Source organism: Aspergillus terreus, genomic scaffold (genome assembly GCF_000149615.1).
Source record: "Aspergillus terreus NIH2624 scaffold_2 genomic scaffold, whole genome shotgun sequence".
Classification (NCBI taxonomy): Eukaryota; Fungi; Ascomycota; class Eurotiomycetes; order Eurotiales; family Aspergillaceae; genus Aspergillus; species Aspergillus terreus.
Window position 1 is genome coordinate 1,100,276 of NT_165925.1, and position 24,030 is coordinate 1,124,305.

At 54.0% G+C, this 24,030-nt stretch overlaps 8 protein-coding genes across 8 annotated transcripts; 4 read left to right on the forward strand and 4 right to left on the reverse strand.

Annotated features, from left to right (window-relative positions):
• Window positions 1-5,130: 5,130 nt before the first annotated feature.
• ATEG_01382 (uncharacterized protein) lies at window positions 5,131-7,218 on the forward strand (the record flags this gene model as incomplete). Its single annotated transcript, XM_001208747.1, has 4 exons — window positions 5,131-5,648; window positions 5,752-6,131; window positions 6,369-7,064; window positions 7,100-7,218. The coding sequence occupies 4 exons, from the start codon at window positions 5,131-5,133 to the stop codon at window positions 7,216-7,218; spliced, it is 1,713 nt and encodes a 570-aa protein (XP_001208747.1).
• A 457-nt stretch (window positions 7,219-7,675) lies between these two features.
• On the reverse strand, window positions 7,676-8,237 carry ATEG_01383 (mitochondrial 54S ribosomal protein mL60; the record flags this gene model as incomplete). The annotated part of the gene is made up of 3 exons (XM_001208748.1): window positions 7,676-7,728; window positions 7,845-8,074; window positions 8,197-8,237. The coding sequence occupies 3 exons, from the start codon at window positions 8,235-8,237 to the stop codon at window positions 7,676-7,678; spliced, it is 324 nt and encodes a 107-aa protein (XP_001208748.1).
• Window positions 8,238-9,081: 844 nt separating this feature from the next.
• On the forward strand, window positions 9,082-11,872 carry ATEG_01384 (uncharacterized protein; the record flags this gene model as incomplete). The annotated part of the gene is made up of 3 exons (XM_001208749.1): window positions 9,082-9,861; window positions 9,935-9,944; window positions 10,008-11,872. The coding sequence occupies 3 exons, from the start codon at window positions 9,082-9,084 to the stop codon at window positions 11,870-11,872; spliced, it is 2,655 nt and encodes an 884-aa protein (XP_001208749.1).
• An 839-nt stretch (window positions 11,873-12,711) lies between these two features.
• Window positions 12,712-14,106, forward strand: ATEG_01385 (FAD-binding oxidoreductase; the record flags this gene model as incomplete). Its single annotated transcript, XM_001208750.1, has 4 exons — window positions 12,712-12,976; window positions 13,044-13,561; window positions 13,625-13,992; window positions 14,064-14,106. The coding sequence occupies 4 exons, from the start codon at window positions 12,712-12,714 to the stop codon at window positions 14,104-14,106; spliced, it is 1,194 nt and encodes a 397-aa protein (XP_001208750.1).
• A 959-nt stretch (window positions 14,107-15,065) lies between these two features.
• Window positions 15,066-17,087, reverse strand: dbp9 (ATP-dependent DNA/RNA helicase; the record flags this gene model as incomplete). The annotated part of the gene is made up of 3 exons (XM_001208751.1): window positions 15,066-16,164; window positions 16,219-16,828; window positions 16,883-17,087. 3 exons carry the CDS (start codon window positions 17,085-17,087, stop codon window positions 15,066-15,068), a joined length of 1,914 nt encoding a protein of 637 aa, XP_001208751.1.
• An 807-nt stretch (window positions 17,088-17,894) lies between these two features.
• Window positions 17,895-19,401, reverse strand: ATEG_01387 (uncharacterized protein; the record flags this gene model as incomplete). Its single annotated transcript, XM_001208752.1, has 6 exons — window positions 17,895-18,195; window positions 18,435-18,511; window positions 18,693-18,915; window positions 18,979-19,182; window positions 19,229-19,295; window positions 19,353-19,401. 6 exons carry the CDS (start codon window positions 19,399-19,401, stop codon window positions 17,895-17,897), a joined length of 921 nt encoding a protein of 306 aa, XP_001208752.1.
• Window positions 19,402-20,551: 1,150 nt separating this feature from the next.
• Window positions 20,552-22,424, forward strand: ATEG_01388 (uncharacterized protein; the record flags this gene model as incomplete). Its single annotated transcript, XM_001208753.1, has 2 exons — window positions 20,552-20,635; window positions 20,775-22,424. 2 exons carry the CDS (start codon window positions 20,552-20,554, stop codon window positions 22,422-22,424), a joined length of 1,734 nt encoding a protein of 577 aa, XP_001208753.1.
• Window positions 22,425-23,230: 806 nt separating this feature from the next.
• Window positions 23,231-23,893, reverse strand: ATEG_01389 (uncharacterized protein; the record flags this gene model as incomplete). The annotated part of the gene is made up of 2 exons (XM_001208754.1): window positions 23,231-23,793; window positions 23,851-23,893. The coding sequence occupies 2 exons, from the start codon at window positions 23,891-23,893 to the stop codon at window positions 23,231-23,233; spliced, it is 606 nt and encodes a 201-aa protein (XP_001208754.1).
• Between the last annotated feature and the right edge of the window lie 137 nt (window positions 23,894-24,030).

The following is a 24,030-nucleotide window of genomic DNA, read 5'->3' on the forward strand; positions in this document are numbered from 1 at the left end:
CTTGAGCTGTTGGTGCGGGGGAATGAGGAGCGATGAAGAAGAATATTCCATTCGCAGGGGGCCTGGAGGAGAGTCCGACGAGACGAGTCTGACTGGATGAATGGTGCCGAGAAGATTGAGTTGGACGATCGACCACGATTAGATCCTCCAACGACTTCATATACCTTTCCAGCCAGGGGGCCTACCATGTTGCTGGGTGCATGATGAAGGCAGACCCAAAACAACGACGTAGTGAGCACGCGGATCAGGACGGTGGATGGTTTGCCACCGCGAAATAAATATCAATAGATCTAAACGGCCCAGTACCGCAGATCCGCATCGCAGTGGTCCCCAGACGTTGGGTGGTGATAACCATGCACTAGCCTGCAGAAAAAGGGACTGACATGAAATCTACCCGTACAGGGTATTACCGGGCAGGAATTGAACGATTGGGTCCTTCAGCGGTCAGTGCGTTTTCGGTATTCTTTGCTTTTGTCGGTCTTTTTGTCGCTTTCTGAGAGCCATTGGCTTGCTTTTCCGCCTTTCTCCCGGTGCCATCTGAAGACGCGTCAACATAAAAGGCCTCCCTAGGGCCTGCGGTGGGGACCACGCTAGCACTGACACTCGGCCAGATTGCGTTTGCAATACCGGAACCTAAAGTGAGACGTCAGATCCTTGCAGGGGACGAACTGCATACCGGAAGAAGATCTCATCTCGAAGCTTAATCCCGCGAGAACGTGTTGAACGCGAAGGAATTGTTTGCGGTTCACTCGCCCTACACTCCGGACAGCAGTGGGAAATGTGCGGAAATGACTCTATCTGGCCCCGCAGGGTTTAATTATCTTCTATCCGGCTTCTTCTGGCTCATTTGCAATGGCCCCTCTTGCCCAGTGGGGAAGTGGAGAGGACATCCGCATTCGAGGTAAGCACTTGGGCAAGACACACGAGGGAGATGATCCGTTCCCTTTGGAAATGATAAGCGAGATCCCAATCCGTCTCCTTGCATTGACGGACAGATCTTGATAGTCTGGTCTCGAGAGCAGGGACCCCTTTCAGCCCTTAGTACCGGCTAGTACCCGGGCGCGGGGGGGTGGTTAACCAAACCATTCATCATGGCAGTGGGATCCCGTTTGGTGTCGTCGGGGGAAAGGAAGTAGTCGGTGAGGGTGGACTGAGATGGACATTGCCACTGTGAACTCAACCTGTAGTCCATTGCATACATCACGTTGGTACATGAGGAGGGCCACAGGGTCTTCTGTTACAGGGGTGTATTCGGTTAGGCGGTCAAAGCGCGCGGAAAAGCAGAAGTGCAGTGGAGCTCAAGCCATAGGCAAAACCAAAATTGACCGATTACGACTAGAACAAGGATGAGAAAATTACCACTATGGATGCGTATGCGTATCAACCATCCCACTAACTGAATGAGGTCGACAACGCACCCCAAAGAGGAAGTCGATACGGTGGAGTGTGGGCGCACTAGTGGACGACTTCGCCACACAATTGACCTAATCGGGACAGAAAGCATCACACAAGCCACAGTCAAGGGGGCTGGACCCACCTCAGCCTCATGACAGAACAGGGAAGTTGAAGCTGCAAACCAGGAAACCGGGATGAAACCTTAAAATCGTCAATCGATCGGCTCGAGGGAGTTCAAGATCCATCAATCAACCGCTGTTGCCTGCCATCACAAAGTCGCAACGATGTAAGGATTAGACGAACCTCTACAGTTGAATAAGTCAGCATTGCTTGGGCGGGTCCCAGATTCTGCTATACCCTCGGGATCCTTCGACTCCGAAATTATCCCGACTACTAGTTACACTACCTAGGTAGATGGAATCAGAAAACAATCTTCAACAGGATTAGGAGTAGAGTGTTTACAGAGTAGGATTCCGTATCTTCTCTACCCATTCAGCAGGGCGTGGACCCGTTCACCAGGAAATACCTAATCAGGCAATGCCCCAGTGGTTCCCCACGAGGCACACGGGCCCAATTCGGTTAGTGCTGAGATCCTTCCGACACATGGCTAATAATTTCCTCCAATCAGGGCCCATCTTATCGATGTCCGGATCCCGGTCTAGATCCCGCTGTGTTGGGTCGGGCTCTTCTTTTTTTTCTCTTTTTTTCTTCAGCTTGACAGCCAAGGATAGTCCCCGAGTCGGTAAAATATGTCTGTCTATCTAGTACTATTCAGGCTATACGTAATGACTAGACTGAAGATTGTCATTGAGACAGGGCTTCGGCATACACCTTCCGCACAGAGCTCGTGTGAAGAAGCGTGGATCTCGATAGCCTCAGCTCTTCCTTCCTGTCACCTCTCACCGAATTTCCCGCTACGTGACAGCTGTTAAGCTACCTAGTATCTATGCAGCTCAGCTGGAGCTCCTCCAGGCTCCAGAGTCCAATCTTCGTGGGCTACGTGCGGATAACCTGTACGCGGATATCCGCCGTCTCTCTTGCCAATCGACAGCACACGTCTATTCGGATCTCCGCGGGGTGCTCACCGGACAACGCCAAACGTGTCTGCCTGCAAGCGGATGCAAGATTGATCGGATCCACCGACGTTGAATGTGCGACATCAGCTATCGATGACGATCCCCTGCCGCCTTACCGACAAGCCACAGGTGGCTGAGACGCACGATCGACGGCCAGGATGTGGCGGTGAACCATAGTCGTGGAGGAAGGAACCCTCTTGCAGGAGTCCTTGCGTTCGTGAAGCCACTTCATGCGGTCGCCCTGGTTGCCGTTTTCTGAATCTCCCTAATTGAAGTACGTCACCGCGCTCGCAATCCTGCCCAGATCGATCAATCTTGCTTGTTTGTTGTCTCAATGCGGTCATGATGTTCAGTCAAAATGCCAGTGCGTTGCTATAGCACACTGCATTATGGTCCACACCCTCGATCTTCCTCTTCCAACTCGAGCACTGGTTCTGTCCTGTATCCCGGATCCATCTTTCGAACCAGTTATCGAGGGTTTTCCTAGGTGCGGCTGAAGTCAGGCAGAAAAACCGGATTATTCCTTGTGCGCTCCACCGATCAAACTCTCGCACTGAACTGACTTACGCTTGAATACTCCGTGGTACTCCGTATTATCCCCAGAGTCGAACTTACTCGGTTGTACTTGATGGTACTTCTTTCATGCAGCCTCCCGTTGCGGATCCACAACGAGAACGCCCTAGCGTACATCACGCTGACAACTAACATGTGGCAAAACCTGAGAGCTCAACATCCGAATGACCTCTAACAAAGGAGAATGGACGTGGCCAGACTCGCTACAGCCATGATATGGCGTAATGTTCGCCAAATCACCTCCAGAATCCCGACAACATTGAGCTCCAGAGGGATCTAGGTCGTAATATGGCCTTCTCCCCCTATTATTATTGCTTCGTGGGTCGGGTCGTACAATATCACAGGTGGCATGAGTGACTTATCGGAAGTGCTTCGTCTGATTCGTCCATGACCTTGCCGTCTCATCGGTATGACTGTACCCACCCCTGAGTGCTACATTAGGGGGGCATGATGAGATTTGGGCATTGGGTTCTTCAAACCTATCCGAACCTGCTTTCTATCGAACAAAGGAGGTATTGCATTAGAGACACGGCCGAGATCATCCGACAACAGACAACCCAATGCGAAGCCTAAGCAGCAGAGCCAAGATGTGTGCCCAGAGGTGATGGCGCGTGGCTTTGTTTGATGATGTCCAATGGGGAACCCTATATAACCATCCGTACCCCCGGGTGTTCGGGCTTATGTCGGCCCCGCCACTGTACGGAGTACTCCGTACTCCGTATATGCTCGCATCTCGATGGTCCCGCACTTTACGAAAAGATTCCCCCTGCGGATAAGATACATGAAAACGTTTTTCCGCCAATGGATGATTTACTTGTATAGGTCGATCCCGTCCGTTTCCAAACGGTGTATTACAACGTCCGGATGCTCATCGTTGATCGAGTGAAATACTTACGGAGTAGGTAATACACCTGCTGCGGCAGCGGGATTTGCGTACTCTCGGTGTTGTGACCACACATACGGGCCGAGACTCCGAGAGAAAGATCATCCATAGCGAGCCCCGGAACTTCCGGCCGAAGCACGGAGTATCTAGTCTACATACAAAGCCAGGTACTTTATCCAGATTGCCGATCCATCGGACAGGTCCCGAACTGCCACTGGGTCCTCTCGACCGTTGGCTTCACTTAGTCTCGCACTTGACACATTCGTGACAGGTTCGGAAGTCGTTGCGATGGCTAAAAAGAAAATTCTCGCCGCTAATGTGTTTGCCTGGTGACAGTCCCAGGCTAGTCCAGATCACCAGCACTATGTATTTTAGGATGGTGCATCTCGACCAAAAGGGCAATATAAAAATACACGGAGGAATCACGCGGGTGAATTTTCCATCATGATGACTGTACCTGTTCGACATTGATCCATAATGTTAGATCCCGACAGGACACCTGGATAGTCGCGCTGTACTAGAGCCCGCGGTGATGGGAGTGATTATTGAAGGTACTCTCTGCCTACGGAAGGTTTCGTGCGCCAGAACTGTTGTAGCGCCACATTCACTGCTGTAACAGTGGCAGATACCATTCAAGCCTGATTTTGTCTACTCCGTACAATGCGTCACCTATGCCTGTGTCCTTGGGTTATCATGAAGCGTGCCTCTATATGGGCCTAGTACGTTAGACCAGGTTTTGGTTAGCAATTCGGGGGAGAGGTGACAATATCAGGTAACTCAAAATAGAGAAATGCTCTGAGAATGAACTGCATCATATTGAGACATTACAGAACCACCTCTAAACATTTCACAGCACTGCATGCACTGACATATAGCTTACAATCCAGTTGTGCTGTACAACAAACCAGGCGGGAATAAGAACAGAACGTCCTTACTGGGGGAATGGGGCCAAGAGGCGAGACTGTTCAGGCGGGAAAATGAATATATTCGACTTCCCGGAGATGCAATTCTCCCTACATCAGCCATCCTTCCTTCCTGAATCAATTGAGGAGACGGAAATATCGTTCCTTCCTGACCTGCTGCTCGTGGTTTTCCCTCGTCCTCGTTCCGTTGACTCCAACATGGCATTATCTCACCCCCAAGTCATCCCCAACCAGCCATATCCTTATCAAATCACTGGCTGTACCCGTGACTCCAGTAAGAATGCCCCCGATCCCCATCCGCCAGTCTCCATCCATTCCCGGCGTCCCACGGCCGTCGACAGACTCCGCCAAGGAGCCCATACCGGGGACCAAATACATCAGCCTGCGCGTCATGCTCGAGCTCCTGGCGGGCACGCTAGCAATATTCATCATCGGGGTGCTAGCCTGGAAACTCGGCCGCTTCATTCGCTCCTTTACGAGAAAACGAGTTCTGCAGAGCAACGCTCCCACCGCGCGCTACGCCAGAACCTGGTACGGGTGGGTACCGCTGCAGCGCCACGAACGTAATCAGGACCTGGCGCAAAGGTGTCTGCAACGTCTTTGTGGCTGGACGACATGGTCGTCCAAAGCGGATTATCGCTGGGTCTGGTGGGACCCGGGCTCGAAGGAGCTGCAGAGACACAACGAGAAGCGGAAGTTGCGCCGATGGTTGCCTAGGTCTTTACGGAGTCGCAGCTTTGTGACGGCGGATGACATTTGGAATCCTGTTCTGCGGGGTCCGGCCTCTAAAGCGGGAACGTATGTGTGCTCTGCTGGTGTGCTCGAGGGGCTTGTTCCGTCCAGTGACATTATTTTCAGTCGTGAGGCCGCGACTACGTCCGCCAGCTAAGGGACGCGATAGTACTGTCGACGAGTCTCGCGACTCAGAGACAGAGTTCCGCGGTCACCTGCGGAGAGGCCTTGGCCGCATGTGGTATGGGGGCTTTTCCAGAGGCAGATATTCCGCGGACGATGCTCACTTCAGGCGCTGGAGGACTGCGTGGACGAGCCAGCTTGATTATATTTCCAAAAAGAATAAACGACGCTCTTCCGCTACTAACGCTTATCTGATATCCAAGAAAAGTCGTTCCCTTCCATGTTTGCTGGCCGCGAACGTCTTCCAGCAACAGCATCAACGTCCCAATCGGACCAGTTGCGCTGGGACGCCAGCGAGGCGGTCCGCCTCTCACTCTCCTTTGCAGGTCCTGAGACACTCACGGAAGTATCAAGTATGGTCTGCTCGTATGCAATTGAGAACGCCTTATTGCGTCAAGAATGGCTCTCTTGGGCCCCTGGTCCCTCCGGGAAGTCCTATCTCGGATATTTTAGCGAGCATCTCGTCACACCAAGCTTCGCTACTTGACTTGGCCAAGCTGGATAAGAAACGTTCCTCAGTCTCTAGTGACATGGTCATTTATAGACATGCGCGGCGCCACCGCAGAACAAGTTCAATACTGACAAGGAAACCCGCGATGACAGACGGCGCGGGGAAACGGTATCTTGCGCCAGGACAGAATTCACTGGCAGGTGTATCCCCTCATAACCGCCAGACACTATCTTGTATAGACGATGACCCTTGGACATCCTCGCGATCGGTCGAATGCGCGCCGACATGTGAACACAAGCGCTTCGACAAGAAGTCAAATGGCAGCAGCGCAAAAGACATACCGGAAATCAAGATTCCAATCCGGATCTTGAGCGACTGGGAAATACGCTCCATATATGCTCTAAGCTGCCGACTTGAATGGCTCGCTAACCAACTCAACCCTGGAAGACGACCGTTTCATTTTGCCATGCTCCCGAACCACTGGATGAACAAGCGGACCTGGATTGTTTATGACCCCCCCTGTCGGGTCTCCATTGATGCAAGGAGGAGGCTAGGTGACACGCGCTTCTTCACAGCCTATCCGATGCCAGATTGGACGCCCAAACTAAAGTATCCACAGCCTCATCGCAAAGTGGTCCACAGACCTAGGATAGATTCATGGCGGAATGCGGTCAACCGTCGCAGGAAGTCTCTGGGCCTAACATCATTCGTGAAGACGATTGAGCTGTACGAAAGTTCCGGCGAATACCCCCCAGATGGCAAGGTCGACCCAGCGAGCTGGATGCTTCGAAGGCCGCCTCAAGGTGTTGGTCCCCCGCGAAACCAAGAAAACGTTTATTATGAAGGTGGTACTGGGTGGCAAGAAACTTACCGTGACTGGCAGCGAGTTCCGCATGGTTATCGAGTCCGGAAGATGATCCACGAGGGCAGAATCAACCGGAACAGAGTGAAAGAAGTTGCGCTGAGTGTATCCAGGCGTTGTACGACAAGGGGTGCACGTAGCCGACAGAACCGAAGAATACCAGGCGGTCCGATTCAAGAACTCACACATCGTTAAGCAGGTCGACGTTGATGCCATCCTCTCTTTTCAGCGTGCGAAAGCAGTCTGTGGTGGGAACACGGTTTATGTATCTCTGGTATAAAATGTCCCTTAATATCCTTATTATAGACTCATTCGTTCCCTTTTTACAGCATTGACGGAGTCAATCATTCAGTTTCATAGGCTCTGCAGCCTTGACATTGCTGGCTGTGAATAATAAAACATTGAATACAGGTATGCTGATTCTTCCAGTTTCCGAAACTCCGTAAGCCTTTATGTATCCTTTTCTGGTTTCAGACACTCTCCAACAGAATATGACCAAGATGCGCAGTGGTGTATCGTACAATAAGAGCCCCAATATATATCCGGGTAGCGTGGAGCGGCGGGGACCGCTCGAAGGAATTCGATAAGACGGGGTGTTTAGAAACCGGGGGGGTTCACGCGCTGGCTGACTCGTGTCCACTTGGGGAGTTCTTTGTGGAGAGTTAGCCATCCGCGTACCAGACAAACCATGCGAGTGCAACAAGCAGAGAACACCGCGGCCTGGATGCGCTGCGTTCCAACTGGAGGGCGATAACAGGGCACTCACTGTGAATTCCCTTGCGATATGTCTTTTCCTTCTTGTCAAAAAGCGTGTACTTGTCTTTCGGAAGCATCTCCTCTTCGCGGGGCATTTCGCGGTACCACCGTTCGACGGCTTTGGAGGACTGTCCGGTTCGGTAAAGGGCGGCGCTGACGGTATCGACGACGCGGTCAACGGACCGCAGACGCTTTCTCTGACGGGCCTTTTGTGGCTGGGAGATGCGCCATGGGATCTTCCTGTATGGAGAGAGGGAATGGTCAGTGAGGGCGTCTCTGGGTGACTGGGGGATCTTGTATTGGCATGCGCGGGATATCGGGGTTTGGCGAGAATGCCCAGCGGGGATTGACAGGAGACCTACCAGAGAAGACCGCTGAAGAGCGGCGACGATGGCTTGAACATGGTCGGGGAGGAGTGAGGGGAGGAGATGTGGAGGGAGAAGCAGAGAAAGAAGGAGAGGTGATGTTGGAGGAAAATCCGGCGGTGGCGTGGTCCGTGCGCCCGACCTCCGCGGTCCAACAAAAACGCCCCAATGAAGACTCCCTCTGCTCTCACGCCGCTCATCTGGTCCATCTGGGATCTTTTCTCTCTCTCTCTCTCTCTCTCTCTCTCTCTCTCTCTCTTACTTTTACGTCTCTCCGTTCATGGATTATCTATAGTCGCCCAATATGTTTGCCTCCGTCGATTCTGGCGCAACGGCAGATTCGCCCTCGTTGGCGTGGAGGGCCATGTCCTCGACGACCATCTTCGGCGTCGCTGCGCTGTGTCGCTCGTTTCTCTTCCTGTGCAGTCGGCCTGAAGTGCATGGACTGGACTCCTTTCTCGAGCTTCTGGACTCGCGACGGGATCCCGCTACTAGGACAAGAGGTTTGCTTACAGGTACGTGCGATTACATGCTTTGTATACTCCTGCGCAAAGGCTAATCTTCCCCCGCGACGCCGCAGTCTCCAACCATACCAGCGTGTACGTACGTACGATGCGCCTCGGGCCCGACTGAGGCGACCCCGTTCAGTTCGACAACACCAACGTACTGACCAGAGCAGTATGGATGATCCGATCATGTGGGGATTCCTTCCGATGCGATACAACTCCGGCCTTGCGTCGTGGAACAAGAGATGGGGATTCGGAAGCCACGATATCTGCTTTCAGAACCGGTATAGCACCGCCTTCGCTGGACACCCACAACTAGCATGCGGCTGACTGACTGTTCTCTTCGCGCCTCAGTCCACTGTCCCTGTTCTTCACCATGGGCCAAGTCCTCCCCACCCATCGATTGGCCCATTCGCCTCACGGTGGCCTCGCCCAGCCTGCTGTCACGCAGGCGATCCGTCTGCTGTCGAAAGGACCCTTCCCCGTCGACCCGCATCAACAACCCCGCTCCGAACGTCAGCACTGGAGTCTGCAGAACGTCTGCGTGGACCCCTTCTCCGACGTGCCGACCGCCTTTACAACCGACGGAGAGGACTCCCATCTCGCCCCGTCGGCATACGCCTGCAACTCCTACGCCTGGATGCATATCTTCCCGGAGGGGAAGATCCACCAGGCGCCCAATAAGACCATGCGCTATTTCAAGTGGGGCGTGGCACGCCTGATCCTCGAGGCAAGCGAGTGCCCGGATGTCGTGCCGATCTGGCTGGAAGGCTTCGATCAGGTCATGCACGAGAGCCGCGAGTTCCCCCGCTTCCTCCCGCGACCGGGCAAGGAGGTGAGTGTGACTTTCGGGAAGAAGGTGGACTCGGAAGCGGTTTTTGGCGACATGAGGAGGCGGTGGCAGGAGATTAAGGCCAAGGCAGAATTAACGGCCCCCGACACTCGAGATTTGCCGCTGGGAGTCCTGAATGACGAGCTCTTGTACGGACGAGAGGCAGTTGAGCTCCGGAAGGAAGTCACGAAGAAGGTCCGGGAGCTGGTGCTGGAGGTGCGACGGTCTCGTGGGTTGCCTGATGAGGATCCCAAGGAAGGCCTGGTCGAGACGTGGATCCGAGAAGGCCCGAAGCGAGAGGGCAAGATGGAGGACGATTCCTGGGTCAGGGATATCTGATCCGGCCGGATACCCTGTGCGAATATTATTGTAAAATATAGAATAGACGATTGTACAGTACTACCTAGGTGCCTTCCTGCCCTGGGACGATGATGTAGTTGTCAGCGGCGGGCTAATGATAGACCGATAAGACGGACCCGCGGGGTTTCCCCCAACTTGCTCCAACCACCTGCATCCCACCACACTCCATCATTATCGCCGCCGATTCTCGATGCCCAAGAAGCATCAGAAACCCCGTTTTACCAAACCAGCCACCACTGCACACCATACGCTCGCCTCCAGCTCGCGACGGGACCAACATGATCCTTTTCGCTCGCCCGCTGCGGCCGCGAGCCCCGCGCAGCCGTCCGTCAACGACTTAATCACTCATCTCCGTCGTACCCAGGTATCGCAGTCGGCTGCGGATAACCAGAGAAGCCCGTCGAGCGTTCTACCCCGGCGTTCCGTGCACCCATCGCTGCGCAATGTCCTAGAGTTACCCGAGACACCGCCTCCGCGTCCGCGTCCCGGCAGTCGCCGGGTTGGAGTCAGAGGACGAAGGCGGTTTGCGGGGCCCCCGCCGCCTGAAAGTTGGCTGTTGGGGAACACAGAGAATGAGGAGTATGAGGAGTGTGAATCGGATACGGATGCGCAGAGCGAGAGGGTAATCTACCGTGTGGACCGTCTGCCTGGGACGACGTTCCCGGGGAGAGATACTCTGTTACATACGGCGCTGAAGTCGATGGCGTCGCATTGGCTGTGGCATGTTGAATATGACGGACAATTTCTGGGAACCCTGCCCACTCGTGTACGGGAGCTGTTGCTCAGCTATATAGCTGTCCATGCAAGAGACCTGCCCCTCGCCAAGTTAAAACAGGGTCTACGGCCGCTGTTCAATCGAAGTCGGGAGGATGAGCTCGCCGAAGACTGGTCCACTGCACCTCAGAATGCCGATTCTGATGTTTCCCGTTTGGACCTGAGCTGTGCGATAGGCCGCTGGATGAGTTTCAAACAACTGACAGCGGACCTCTTCGTTTCTATGCACCAGGCGAGCGTGCGACAAGAGGGTAGCGAAAAGCATGTCCCCGAATCCTGGGAGGATGTGTACGACGAGGACATCAAGTCTACTGCAAGTATGTCGTTGCCCAAAACGCTCGGCCAGGGCCCTCGGTTCCAGAAATTGCGCTTTCTATCGCTCGCACACCCGAAGCCAGGGGCTGCGAATTGGAACTCACTTATCACGCTCCTTTCGCGGCTTTCAACCATAACACATCTTTCTCTCGCGCACTGGCCGGTCCCCACTGTGACTCCAAATGCTACCCACGCGCGGATCCGCCACCCCAATCATAGGTCGCTAACGTTCTCCTACAGCGGGACCGACAGCTACGCGTCCAGCGAGAACAACTGGGCCGAAGCGGCTGGTATCCTGCGCAGACTGTCCCGAGTGACGTACTGCCTTAAGTGGCTTGATCTCGAAGGCTGCAGTAGCTGGATCCCCGCTCTAAACTGGGAAGGTGTTGGACCAGATGGCGAGCCCTACGCCACCGGTCCTGAATGGAACGGGTCGTGGCGTGATATCGACTTTGTTCGTCTGGGGCCGGGATGGCTTCCTCATATCGACGATAGTGAGCTGCCGCTTGTGTCTGGTAATGTGGCGGGGCATGCTCATGGGACGGGCTCTTCCGTCGCTGTGGCGTCGTCGTCTTCCCCAGCGCGTGGTCTCTCTGCATCCATCCATGCTCCATCCATCCAGGGTGATCCGGGGCGTCGTACGCCGTCGGGTAGTGAAGACCTCGCATGGGATGTGGAGGTGGAGCGGATCCAGTATAGACGACGCAAGGAAGTAGAACTCTTCAAGAACGCGGTTCAAGGTGCAAAAGAAGTTCAGCAACGGGTCTTCCGTGTACGGAGAGACGGCCAGGGGAAATGGGCGCGTTTCTCCTTCGGCTTGGAGGGTCTAGACGAGGATGTTCTTAAACAGTTGCTGGGGCCGGAATATTGGCGACTTCTCCCGTGATGGAGTGAAGTGGTTGGTGGCTATCGGATTGAATGTTGACATCACTACGGGTGTATATACTAAGTATCCTTGACTATATATACAGAGCTGACGGATGCATGGCCTGCCCATGTTAGACCTCGATTATGCTCATTGTCCAAGGGAGACTAATATTTTGACATGCCTGGCTATGGGAGCATGTCACACAATTTTTGACTCTCTTTCATGAATGTACAGCTAGGAATTCCGAAGGAAGGGGACTGGCCATACGTACATGCTCGTGTTGCGGGTAGACGAATATAGTGCCGATGGACCCTCATGCATGATTGAGCTCAAAGCATCGAACAAACAATACAATGAACCTCCCACGCTTGACTGTAGGTGGGCAAAATGTTGCTGTACACAAAAGGGCTGTATTATTCTGCAATGTACACAAAATACCTCGGAAATTCTGATCCGTCCAGTTTTGTACAAGGGATGAGACTGGGTTTCTGGGGTACGCGAAAGCATGCGTCTGTTTTGGCATGTAAGTTTTGAAAACATTGATATCTCCGTAGCAGTGCCCGAGCAGTACACCATCCATCATGCATGTATACGGGCCTCCCAGGAGGCTTCAAGACTCGTCAAAACGCTAAACATATAGCTCATCCTACCTCTCGAATTATCCCCGCAAGATTGTCGCATGCTTTAAGTTTACTTCCATAGTCAAGGCTTGCCTCAAGGAATGGACTTGTCACAATGGCATGCCACGCTCTCCCTGGTTACATGCAATACGCACTACAAAAGGAAGCGCATGGTGCGAAAATCAGCCATGGTAACAGTATACGCTCCTGGGGCTATTTCCTGCCTTGCCTTTCAAGATGCGCCTGGCTCCCCTCCGACTCCTGGGCCTCACCGTTGCCCTCCTTGCTCCAACACAAGCCTGGAATCTCTGTCGCTGCCGGATTGGCGAGCCCTGCTGGCCTTCACAGGCGGAATGGAGGGCGCTCAACGCCTCCGTCAATGGGAACCTGATAGCCGTTCGGCCCGTAGGAGAAGTCTGCCATGGAAGCGCATATGACGCTGCAAAATGCGAGGAAGTGCGATCTCGCACCAACGACGCCGCCTGGCGCGTCGCACAACCAGGTATTCATCCAACCCATCCACCGGTCATCTGCGTGATGAAGCTCCGGACGTTGACAGACCACTCTAGGCGCCCTGTCCTGGACAAACTGGGAAGCCCTCGCCGAACTCGACGAGGACTGCTACATCGACCGTCCCAGGAATCACACCTGCAAGCAGGGCCGCATCCCGCCCTACGCAGTCATGGCGCGCACACCGCGCGACATCCAAGAAGCCCTGCGTTTCGCCAGGCGCCGCAACATCCACGTCGTCGTCCGCAATACTGGCCATGATATGTTCGGGAAGTCCGGCGGTCCCAGCGCGCTCCAGATCAACCTGAGCAAGCTGAAGGGCGTGCAATACCAGGAACACTTCGTCCCGCGCGGTGGATCCCAGTCGCTCGGTAAGGCGGCGACCCTCGCTGCTGGGACGATGGGAGCTGACTTTGCGGAGGACGCGCGCAAGCATGGGTATGTCCCGTTGATTGGCTTGGCCCCCACGGTAGGTGTCGCCGGGGGGTTTCTGCAGGGAGGGGGGATATCGACGCTCACGGCGGTGTTTGGGCTTGCGGCGGATCACGCGTTGGAGTTTGAGGTCATCACGGCACAGGTAGGTCTGCTTCGGGTGCTGCGTATGAAGATTGCAGATGGGCTAATGGGTATGTTCCCGCAGGGTGACCTCGTGGTAGCCAACGAGTTCCAGAATCAGGACCTCTTCTGGGCCTTGAAGGGCGGCGGTGGTGGCACGTTTGGCATTGCGATCCGGAGCACCGTTCAAGTCTTTGATGATTTCCCGGCGCTGACCCATGTCGCGGCAATGTCGGTGCCGAACGCCTTCCACAACGGCTCCGCGGCCGGCTGTCGAGCGTTGTGGGATGTTGTCGAGCAGTTGATACGGCTGATCCCACGGCTGCACGACAAGAACGTCGCAGCCAATTTCGGCATGACACACATGCCAGACGACAGCGCCATGGTGACCATGCAGATGGTATTCGCAAACCGCACCACCGCGCAGGCCAAAGACGATGCGCTGGCAGATCTGTATGCTGTTCTGCGTGAGCACGAGATCCCATACAACGCCACCTCGAACGTTCTCACGGGGTACTCCCAAGGCCTGCAGCGCCCCACAGACCGAACCGGCTGGGCAGACTATGACGGCTCCGTCCTGCTGTCTCGCCGATTCCTGTCCAAGCCAGACGCGCCCTCGCGGATGGTGGAGGTGATGTCCCAGGTGAAACTCGGCGTGGGGCATGCGTTTGAGATCGACATGCTTGGTGGACGCGTTCTGGACAAAAACCAGCGAGGCAGCGCCCTCCATCCGTCCTGGAGGGAATCACTGGCCTTGCTAATTATCCATATGAACCTGTCGCCGAGCCCGACGCCGGAGATGCAACGACAGGGCCAGGCACAGCTGACTAATGTGAATATGCCTCTTTTTCGATCTATAGAGGGCGATCCCCGGATGGGGTCATACTCTAACGCTGCGGATCCCAACGAGCCTCACTTCCAACAGGCGTTCTGGGGTGCGAACTACCCCCGGTTGGCGCAGGTGAAGCGTGTCTGGGATAGGGATGAGGTGTTTGTCTCGCGAAAGACAGTGGGTAGCGAAGATTGGGATGTTGAAGGACTGTGTCGGGCTCGAGTAGGGTAGGTTGCAGCTTGACGGTGTGGTGATATGGAGGATTGGACTCGAGGGTAGTGAGTGTACTATTGAATATCTTGTACCTGTATTCTTGCAGTGCACGAATGTAAATCGTATTATGCCGCGCTGGGATCGCAGAGAGGCGGGGTGTCTCCTATGCTTGATGCGTTCGCGGCTGGTCTCCCAGAGGAATATAGTTGGGGTCCGCTGCTGACGCAGGACGATGTTTCTGCGATGGATGAAAATCCTTGGTCAACGTCGCTTTTGAAGAAATGGTATTTCCCGGTCATCCTTTCTAATTGAAGGTTAGACTGTGCTAATGGATTTAGATGGCGGAATTCGATGCAGAGCAGTACGGCGCATACCCGAGCTTACTCTGACGAGCATCTCATAATAATAAATCTATTCCTTAAGTATCATAGCTACCAGAATATGTACATACTTGGGTGAAACAGAGCAAATCGAGCTAGCTCTATTTCCGCCCCCGATTAAATGTCTTCAGAGGATCGACTTTTTTGACACCGGCATAATTCCGGCCTTTACCCTTGCCGCGGTTCTTCTCTCTGGCCTTCCGGATCCTGTTCTCGCTGGTTTTTCTGAACCCGACGTATCCCACGTTCTCGCTGGAGATACCCTTCTTCCCCTTCGACGGCATCAGGTAGTCCGGGATATGTTTCAGGTGAGGTTGGATGCGGGCCGAACGCAGCTCGTCGTCGTGCCGCAGCTGGCGGAGCTCCTCGGGGTTCTCCTCGAAATGGCGCTTGAGCTTCTCGCTCTTGATCAGCTCCTGACGGATCTCGCGCGCACGCGCCTCCTGCACCGCGAGCCGGGTGATCGAGCGCAGCGCATCGGTCATTCGGTATCGGAACGCGTCAACCTGCTTCATCTCAAAGTGGTACGGTTTCACCTCGTGGCCGAGCTTCGCCTGCCGCTTGGTGATCTTGGCCAGCACGGTCTCGTCGTGCTTGGCGGTCGGGAACGACGTAGGCTTGTGTTTGCCGAATTGGTCGGCAGGCACGACAAACGACAACGCCATGCCGGTCTTGCCTGCGCGGCCGGTACGGCCGATGCGATGCGTGTAGGATTTCGAGGTGGTGGGAAGGTCGAAGTTGAGAACGCATGCGACGTTTTGGAAGTCAATGCCTCGGGAGATTCCGTAATCTTTGTCCTTTCCGGCTGTTTTGCGGCGCTTCTCGCTGGGTTTGTCGCTGCGGGTGGTGCTTGGCTTTTGCGCTTCGCCTTCGTCCTCGTCGCTGGAGCCGGCGGCTTCGCCGGCATCGTTTTCCTCCGCTTCCTTGGATTTCTTCGACTTGCGTGCCCCCATGACCTCCTGCTCGTCGGCTGCGATGATGATGTCGTAGACGCCCTTGTTGAATTCCTGTACAACGTGGAGACGGGAATTGACCGGGAGTTCGGAGTTGAGCACGCAGCTCTTGATACCGAACTGCTCGAGGAACAGCTTTACACGGTAGCAGCGATCTACGTCGCCGACGAAGATGATGACCTTTCCTTTGATCAGCTGCAGTTTGAAGATGACGTATGTCAAGAGGAACTTTTCGTCCTCGGCACATCTGTGGGATAGGTTAGCAATCTCAACATCATGAAATCATGCATCTGCCACGTACTTGACAACAAACTGACTGACGCCCGAACCCTGATCATCCTTGTCCTCCAGCTTCAGGATAACGGGGCTGCGACAGAAGAGACCCTTCAGCGTGTCCACTTCCGCCGTCAGGGTCGCGCTCATGAGGAAGGTCTGGACTCCACGGGGGATGGCCTTGGCTAGGGCGTTGATATCTTCATCGTATCCGTACGACAACACCAGGTCGGCTTCGTCGATGACGAGGTGGGTCAGGTTTTCGAGCGACAGGGCAGAACTACCCAGATTGGCGATCACCCGGGAGGGAGTCGACACAATGAGGTCGGGGTAATCGGCGAGCATCGTACGCTGGACTGCATCGGACACCTTCTGCGTCAGGTTCACCGACCGCACGTCTTTTCCGCAAAAGGCAGCAAACGTCGTGATGACATTCTGGACCTGTTCGGCGAGCTCTCGGGTGGGGACAAGGATGAGGCCGGTCGTCGCTTTCAGGGAAGGGTCATTCTGGAATGGAACAGTCAGGAAATATATAGCAATCGAAGAGGTTACGGTACGAACCGCTTTCTTCTGAAGAATCGTTTGGAGAATGGGAAGGACATAGGCGGCAGTCTTGCCGGAGCCGGTCTTTGCACGGGCTGATTGAGTCAGTATAACACGTTCAATGCACATGAACAATAGAAGCTTCCTACCGAGGATATCCTTGCCCTCCAGCGCCAGCGGAATCGCTTTCGCTTGAACAAGAGTAGGCTTGGTAAATTTCTCTTTGACCAGGGCTTGGCGCAGGCGCGGATCGAGATTGAGGCTTTCAAAGTCAAGATTGTCGACATCATTCTTCACAGAGTCATCGGCCGCCTCCGGAGAGGGGACATCATTGGCATCCAGCTTGCGTTTCATGGTCACGGGCTGCTTGTTGGGTTGTTGATGGTGTCGACGTTGGAGAGTTTTCTTTTATCTCGAGCCGCTGGGAAAATCTGTCGGGCGGTGAGAGATTCCGGGGCAGTATTTTTTTGTATGTCACGTGTTGTTATCGATAGCTTATCGATAAGCCCATATATGGGATGGACTGAAGCACAGGGATATAGGATTCGAACAATGGGAACAATTATACGAGGCTATTATATACAGCATAAATCACTATATAGTGAAGCGGTACAATAATGCAGAACGGTGTCTTCAATCCAAAATCATTTCAATTAAAGCAAACAGGCAGGACATGGTCACAACTAAATACAACAGTACTTCATAAGCGTTCGTTTCGTCATGTTGGAGATATAACACCAAAAGATACAGCGAATAACACATAAGGAAATAATCAATTTGGCAAGGGAAAGATCAATCTGGCACATCATAGCAAGCTGCAGACAAGACTAATACGGGAATGGTTCGTTAACATAGACAATGTTTCATGATATAGCTACGTGAAAAAAGGCCGCTCGCCCTCTGGAATCTGTCGTCATTCTCAAGATATCCCAAACATCCTGTGTCGGGAACTGCTGTCGTATGGTTGATATAATTGGATAACGTATTGCACATTGCGTGAAGGCCCGGGTAGTAGATTGCAAACGATCCATAAGCTGGAGCCGTGTTGGAGAAGCACAAACCAGTTGAAGTGGTTCGCGCGTGGTTTGAAAACTCGAATGGTCATTTGGTCCAGGTGCTGTCAAGACAGACCTCCCCATGGGAATGAACGAGCACGGGGCATCAGACCCAGATCTCGCGGCGCGCATAGGCCAAGAAATCTGGCATTGAGCGTTCTGTGATTCTTCCCACGGGGGCCACCTTGACATTATGTTCCACGGTGAATAATTTGCCAAAGTTCAGCCGTGACATAGGGCTGAGCTTATGATCATCGGAGATCGGTTGGATCTCTAACGCTTTACTCAACATCCGGGGCTCCAAGGAACTTGCAGTGGGTCTGCTGCCTTCCATGTATACGATGGCGTGCTTGGATGCGTCTGCGGCACTCTTGGACACACCTCGGTTCTTGTAAGTATAAATAGCGCTAGTCGAATTGTCAGTGTATTGCCTCCACAAGTCAGTGACGGAGTGAAGTAGCATACAAGCACCAAGCACAGTTGCCATATTCCTTGACCACTACCATTCGGCGAATATGGCTATAGACCGGTTCTCCAAATTGTCCCGCGATGCAAGTAGCATTGGTTTTGTTGGCATTGGCGCCTGCATTCTCGTGCCATAGAATGGAAAAGACCTATACGCGGGTCAGTAACAGGCCGGATATACTGGGAACCATTCGGGATATCGTGGACTTGCCCTTCCTTGTTTGAAGAATCTTCTCGGATCAGACCTGACTTGGTATCCTGGTGCTGGTTAGCCCATTCTATTGTATACAAAGGTTGGTACTAATTTGAATCGGTCATGCTTATACATACTTGGATCAAGTGTGGTGCTAGTGCTGCTGGCTGTAATTCTTTGTGACGCTGGGCCAGGGTTCTATATGATATTAGAGGGACCTACTGGGCTTCGTTCCATTGGACTCACCGCAAGCTCCCCATTTAGATGGACATTCGCTAGCGCAGGTGATAAGTGATCCACACCATCGGCCTCTTCTTCGGTTTCAACTGGTCTGTTGCTATGGCGTCTTGCAAGATCGCGTCCCGTGTGGCGACGCGGTTGCGGATCGGATTCGACACGGTAACCACCACCAGGGTGGCTGTCACGCCGAGTGCGGTCTTGTCGTGGGACCTCGGATTCCTCACGGTGGCTACCAATATTGTTAGTTAATACATTCACTGGTTCGTTCGCTCACAATCGCCAGGTAACGTACGGGTAGTCCCGTGGAGCGTGGAGCGCAGGGGCAGCCGATCCAGAGAAGTCCGAATTGCCCCTAATTCGGCCATCCACTGGAGGGGATCTGTAGCCACCGGGATAGGATACACCTGTGCTTGGATAGGGCGGCCGCCCTGGTGCAAATGACTGGGTTGGAAAGCCGTACTGCTGCTGTGGTTGTTGGTAGGTACGGGGAATAGCACTACATGGGGTTAGCGTATGCGCCAAAACATCTACATCATACCTACTCGGGGTACACCTGGTCCGCTACGGGGTACTGTGGATATTGTTGTTGGTAAGGGGGGCCATTACCCTCTGCTCATGTTGGGTCAGCATCGTACTGTACCAGTGTAGTCGGTCGCAAGCGCTTACCGGGGTAAGGATTATGGCCGCGATCTCCGTTTACATAACGATAGTCCATGGCTTCAGCATCTCCTCGGACAGGATCCGAACTGAAACAACAAAACAATCAAATAAGATTAATCAAACAGATGACGAATGAAATGTGAAAACCAGCGGACAGGTGGAAGACGTTCTTTGGACCGTGTTCAGCCCTCTTTAATCCCAAATGTATACACTGTAGATTAATCGGGCCCGACAGGAGTGCAGGTCGTCGTCGTGCTGGCGACGAGGACGCAGCCTTTAAATGGGCGTCCCGTCCAGCATCCCATCAGTCTCAGGTTTTCACCTGCGCAGATGAGGCTCTGTGCAAGCATCCCCCATCCTATCTCCCAGCACCGCGAACCCAGCATTCCCCTCATGCGCGAACACGTTTGTTTATTACCCGACGCGAAGCAGCTGACAGCCAGAAGCATGCGAACACACCGCTTGCACTGTACGAGGCAACTAGCGGTTATCTCCCGCATGTCTCATTGGAGGGCCGTCGCCGGGTCGCAGGCGTCGAAACTGCAACCGTCATACAGCCAGCCTGGTTCCGATCAACAGGGAGGGCGGGAGTGAAGATGGATTGGATCGCGCCGGGGGATGGCTAACAATCACGTTGCGCTATCAACACCCGGCCGGCCGGTCGTCCCGCGGGCGATGATTCGATGGCTGACCATTTCTGCGGACGGAACAGGGAGGGACGGATCGTAGTGCCGTGGGGTGCGTGAGATATCCGAAAGCCACCTGGGACCCTTGTGGTTTGGAATAAACGGAGGTGAGTGGGTGGACAGCCTGACAGGGATGGAGTGCCGGGCACATGCATCGGACATCGATGGACATGGGGGGTTTCGCCGGTACGAGGCTGGCACCCGTTATAGAGGAAGCGATAGGTCAGTGTGATATATATTTCTTTTATGTCGGACGAAAAGTAAATGAACTAGGATTATATATATATTATTGGCCATGACGTACCCCAACACACACCCTAAAGGAGCACAAATAAGAATAAAGGGGAAGACCATCCCGACATGCCGAATCCGAATTGACACGTCGCCCGCTGGGGGAAGAATAGGGGCTTCAAAGAAACATCCCCAGACTACAGTCTGAACATTCAGCCTCGCATCACGTCACTGCTGGGTCTCCAGCTGCTCTGGGATGGCTCTGACTCCGACTCCGACTCAGACAAGATGAAGAAGATTGTAGATGATTTCCTGAAACTGCTGGGGCTACGCGATTCACGGCGACTGTCCTTCTCCACCTATCCGCATCGGGTGCGTGATATTGCTTCCTTCTATATATACCTGCCCTGTGTTTACATTCCCATGTCCCCCTTACCTACCCACCCACATTCCGCTTCTCTCCCTGAAAACCGTTCAACAATAATAAAGCTTGGCTGATGTTTTAACCCAGGGTAAACGACATGACCACCACTGGGGCCCATCCAATCTGGAAAAACGCGGCAGGTCCACTACTTTTCTAGACTCTCCCGATGGGCTGGAGACTCCCGAGCCCATCTCCCTCGGCTTCAACAGTCCACCCTCTCGCCAGACGGCGTCCCCTCGCCCACAGGTAGACCCCCTCGACCTGCCGCTCCCGGACCTGGACTGTTTCTCCGAAACCTGGCCAAGTACGGACGCCTCCCATCATGGCCCCAGTAAGGACATCAGTGCCGTTTCCCCGAGCTCCGGAAAATCTAAGGAACCACAGGAGCACCCAGAGCATCCAGATCAGCAACACTCGCCCCAGATGCAACTACTCTCTCCCGGGCCAGACGCCATCGACGCGGAGTTTCGCGCAGAGCTCGCCGAGGCCGTCGCCCTGCTGATCAACCAGCAGCGGAATGCGTCTGCGCAGCGAGCTCATGTGCGCGAGCTGCGCACCGCCCTCCGGCACAAACGCGACGAGGAGGCCGAGCTGCGCGCGGATTTGATGAAAACGCTCTTCCCGCTCTTTACGGCGAATGTACCGTCGAGTTTCAACCCGACGGATAATGTCGCCCTTGTCGAAGAGTATGATCTGCTGCAGGCCGCCACCGTGGAGTACCTCGAACTCGAGCAAACTTACCAACAGGCCGAAGATCAGCTGGGTGAGCAGGAGTACATGCTCGCGAGGTCGATGGAGCGCTTCGTCCGCTTCACGCAGGGCACCCACGACGCCGCGGGGCAGGACAGTCCGGCTGCTAGGCCGGTGGCCCACGAGATCATCCACGACGATGCAAGCTCGTACGACAGCGCCCCGCGCGATATCCCCGCGGGGCTGCGGGCGTATCTATCCCGTGTGGGCGACGTGCAGATCCTTCAGGAGCGTCTCGCAGACCTGGACGCCCACTATGCCTCGATCATGGGAAAACAAGAACAACGAAATGTCTTCCACATCCCGCTTGACGAGGAATCGTGGGAGTTTCTACAGACCTTCGACGAAGAGTGGACCGAAACCTTCGCGGATCTGACCCAAGCCCAGTGGGATGCACAGGATCTAGAAGCCATCTGCGTGGAAACAGGCGTGCTAACAGACGAGTATAAAAACAGCCTGGATTATGTATACCAGTTTGACTTCGTGTACCAAGTAAGCGTGATCAACAACGGGGAAAATATCTTTCGTGACGTTGAGATTCCGCTGAAGCTGCGGGCCGAGCCGGCCGAGCCGCAAGATCAAGTGGTCTTCTTTGAAGGAGTCCCGGCGGAGCTCGATGCATCGTTGTCTGGCGAGTTCAAGGCGCCAAAGATGGACAAGGCCACGTTCATCAACCGATGGGTCTGGCATCAGCTTCGCATCTCGACCATCGAGATCCGCCGGCTAGAAGCATGGTACGCGGTTCACGGGATCTGGGATGAGGGCTATGACTACGGCACGATAGGCGAGATAGCCCAGGCAGAATGGTTCAAGGATAAGCGAGCGACATCAGCCAGCTCAATAAGCGAGGTGGATGCTCTTTCAAATGACTCCCCAGAGATTATGGATCCCGCCACGGAGTCCAAGGGAAGCCTGCGGCCCTTTTTTGAGAAGGAGATCCGAAGGAACGCGGCCGGTCTGTCTCTTTCGCATGGCTCACTAGGGTGAGCCTCTCGGGACAGTCATTTCTTGATTATGTTTTCTTGCATGAGGCATTTCGTTCCACATTTCGGGTGGGTGTTTCGGGTTTCATCGCAAAACTCGCATTCTGGCGTACGCTTTAGACGGTACAGGGTTACACTTGGCTTTCTTCTTTCAAACAATTTGATGCTCTCTACAGTTAGCTCTCAGTGCATGAGCCGAAGGCAATAAATGGATCAGAAATAAGGTGAAGGAATTATTTAGGCATAGTGTGTGGGTCTGAGCCTATCGACGGTTTACGGCCCGGGGTATCCACTTCCAGAACCTTATTCTACAGAAGTTCGAGCGGGCCTAATCGGGCAACGTGCTTTACTGCTGCTCGGCACCTAATTAGTGGGTGGCCCTTAAAGAAAGATACCTCCTAGCCTTGGTGGCGGCGTCGTACGCTCCACTGGGTAGCTGAGAATTAAGCCTGCGTGAGTCCGGTACAGGGGTCCTCCCAAGTTGGCTATGTCGATAGGCTACGTCGATATAGATAAACAGGTAATGTGTGGACTAGGTAACGAATTCAAAGTGGATTGAGCTGATTGCCCTTACGGATCTCCTCGCTTTCGTGGTTCTTGCACCTATTAGGGTCTAAGTCCTCAAAGGGGTAGGTAATATGCATAAGAAATCAATAGGTGCAACGGAAGACACCATTGACTCCAGATCCTCCCAATATTGTACATCTTGCTCTAGAAACAGCGTACGATAAGAACTGACAAGAAGTAACGATATGGATAGTCATATCATTAAGCAAGACTATCGACTATTACTTCATTAACCATCCTCACTCATGAAGGTAATTCAAACCGCTCCGCTCTCCGAGGTTCGCCATCGACCTCGGCCGGCGGTCCTTGCTGATGCTGGGTGTACATCGGCGGGCTCTCTTTCAAAAAGGCCCCCTCAGCCGGGGCATAAAGCGGACTGCGAAGTCGGGCTGACCGCCGATAGAAGTACCATATTACCAGAGAGAGAGCTACGACGAATGTACACCCGAGACCAACTCCGACGCCGATCCCGACTTTAGTTTGCGGAGAGAGACCTGAGTTGGTGGACGACGAGTCTGCTGCTGGGTCGGATGGTATCGTTGCCGGGCTGGTGGTTGTGATGGCTGAGGTGGTGAGTGAGATCGTTGGTGTGACGGACGTGCTGGATAGCTGTGTTGTTGTCGACGCAGACGCCGTTGGAGAGTCCGAATCCTTCTTAGTGATGTTGAAGTAGTGGCTGGCAAAGAGTCGGCTCGGGTTATAGATGTCGGTCGCGTCTCGGATCTGGAAGAAGAAGACATTGCCATCGTCAAGATTGCGCTGGGTCGAGACAATCCAGTCGTAGCTGGTGACGCCGGTCAGATTCGCTGGCATTGTCAGTCTCAAGCAGGCAAAGGAGCTTTGCAGCACTGGAAGAGGCATACTTTGAATCCACTCGTAGTCGGAGTTGTCGTTTTGCCAGAGCATGATGGAGAAGTAGTCGAGACTGGTCGCCCATCGCATCTGGACGGTTTCTCCCAGATCGTACACGGGGTTTTCAGAGTAATCGTGGATCTTGCCCCCGGTTGGGGGGTTGTAGAATATCCCAGGTTCTGCGTCAACAT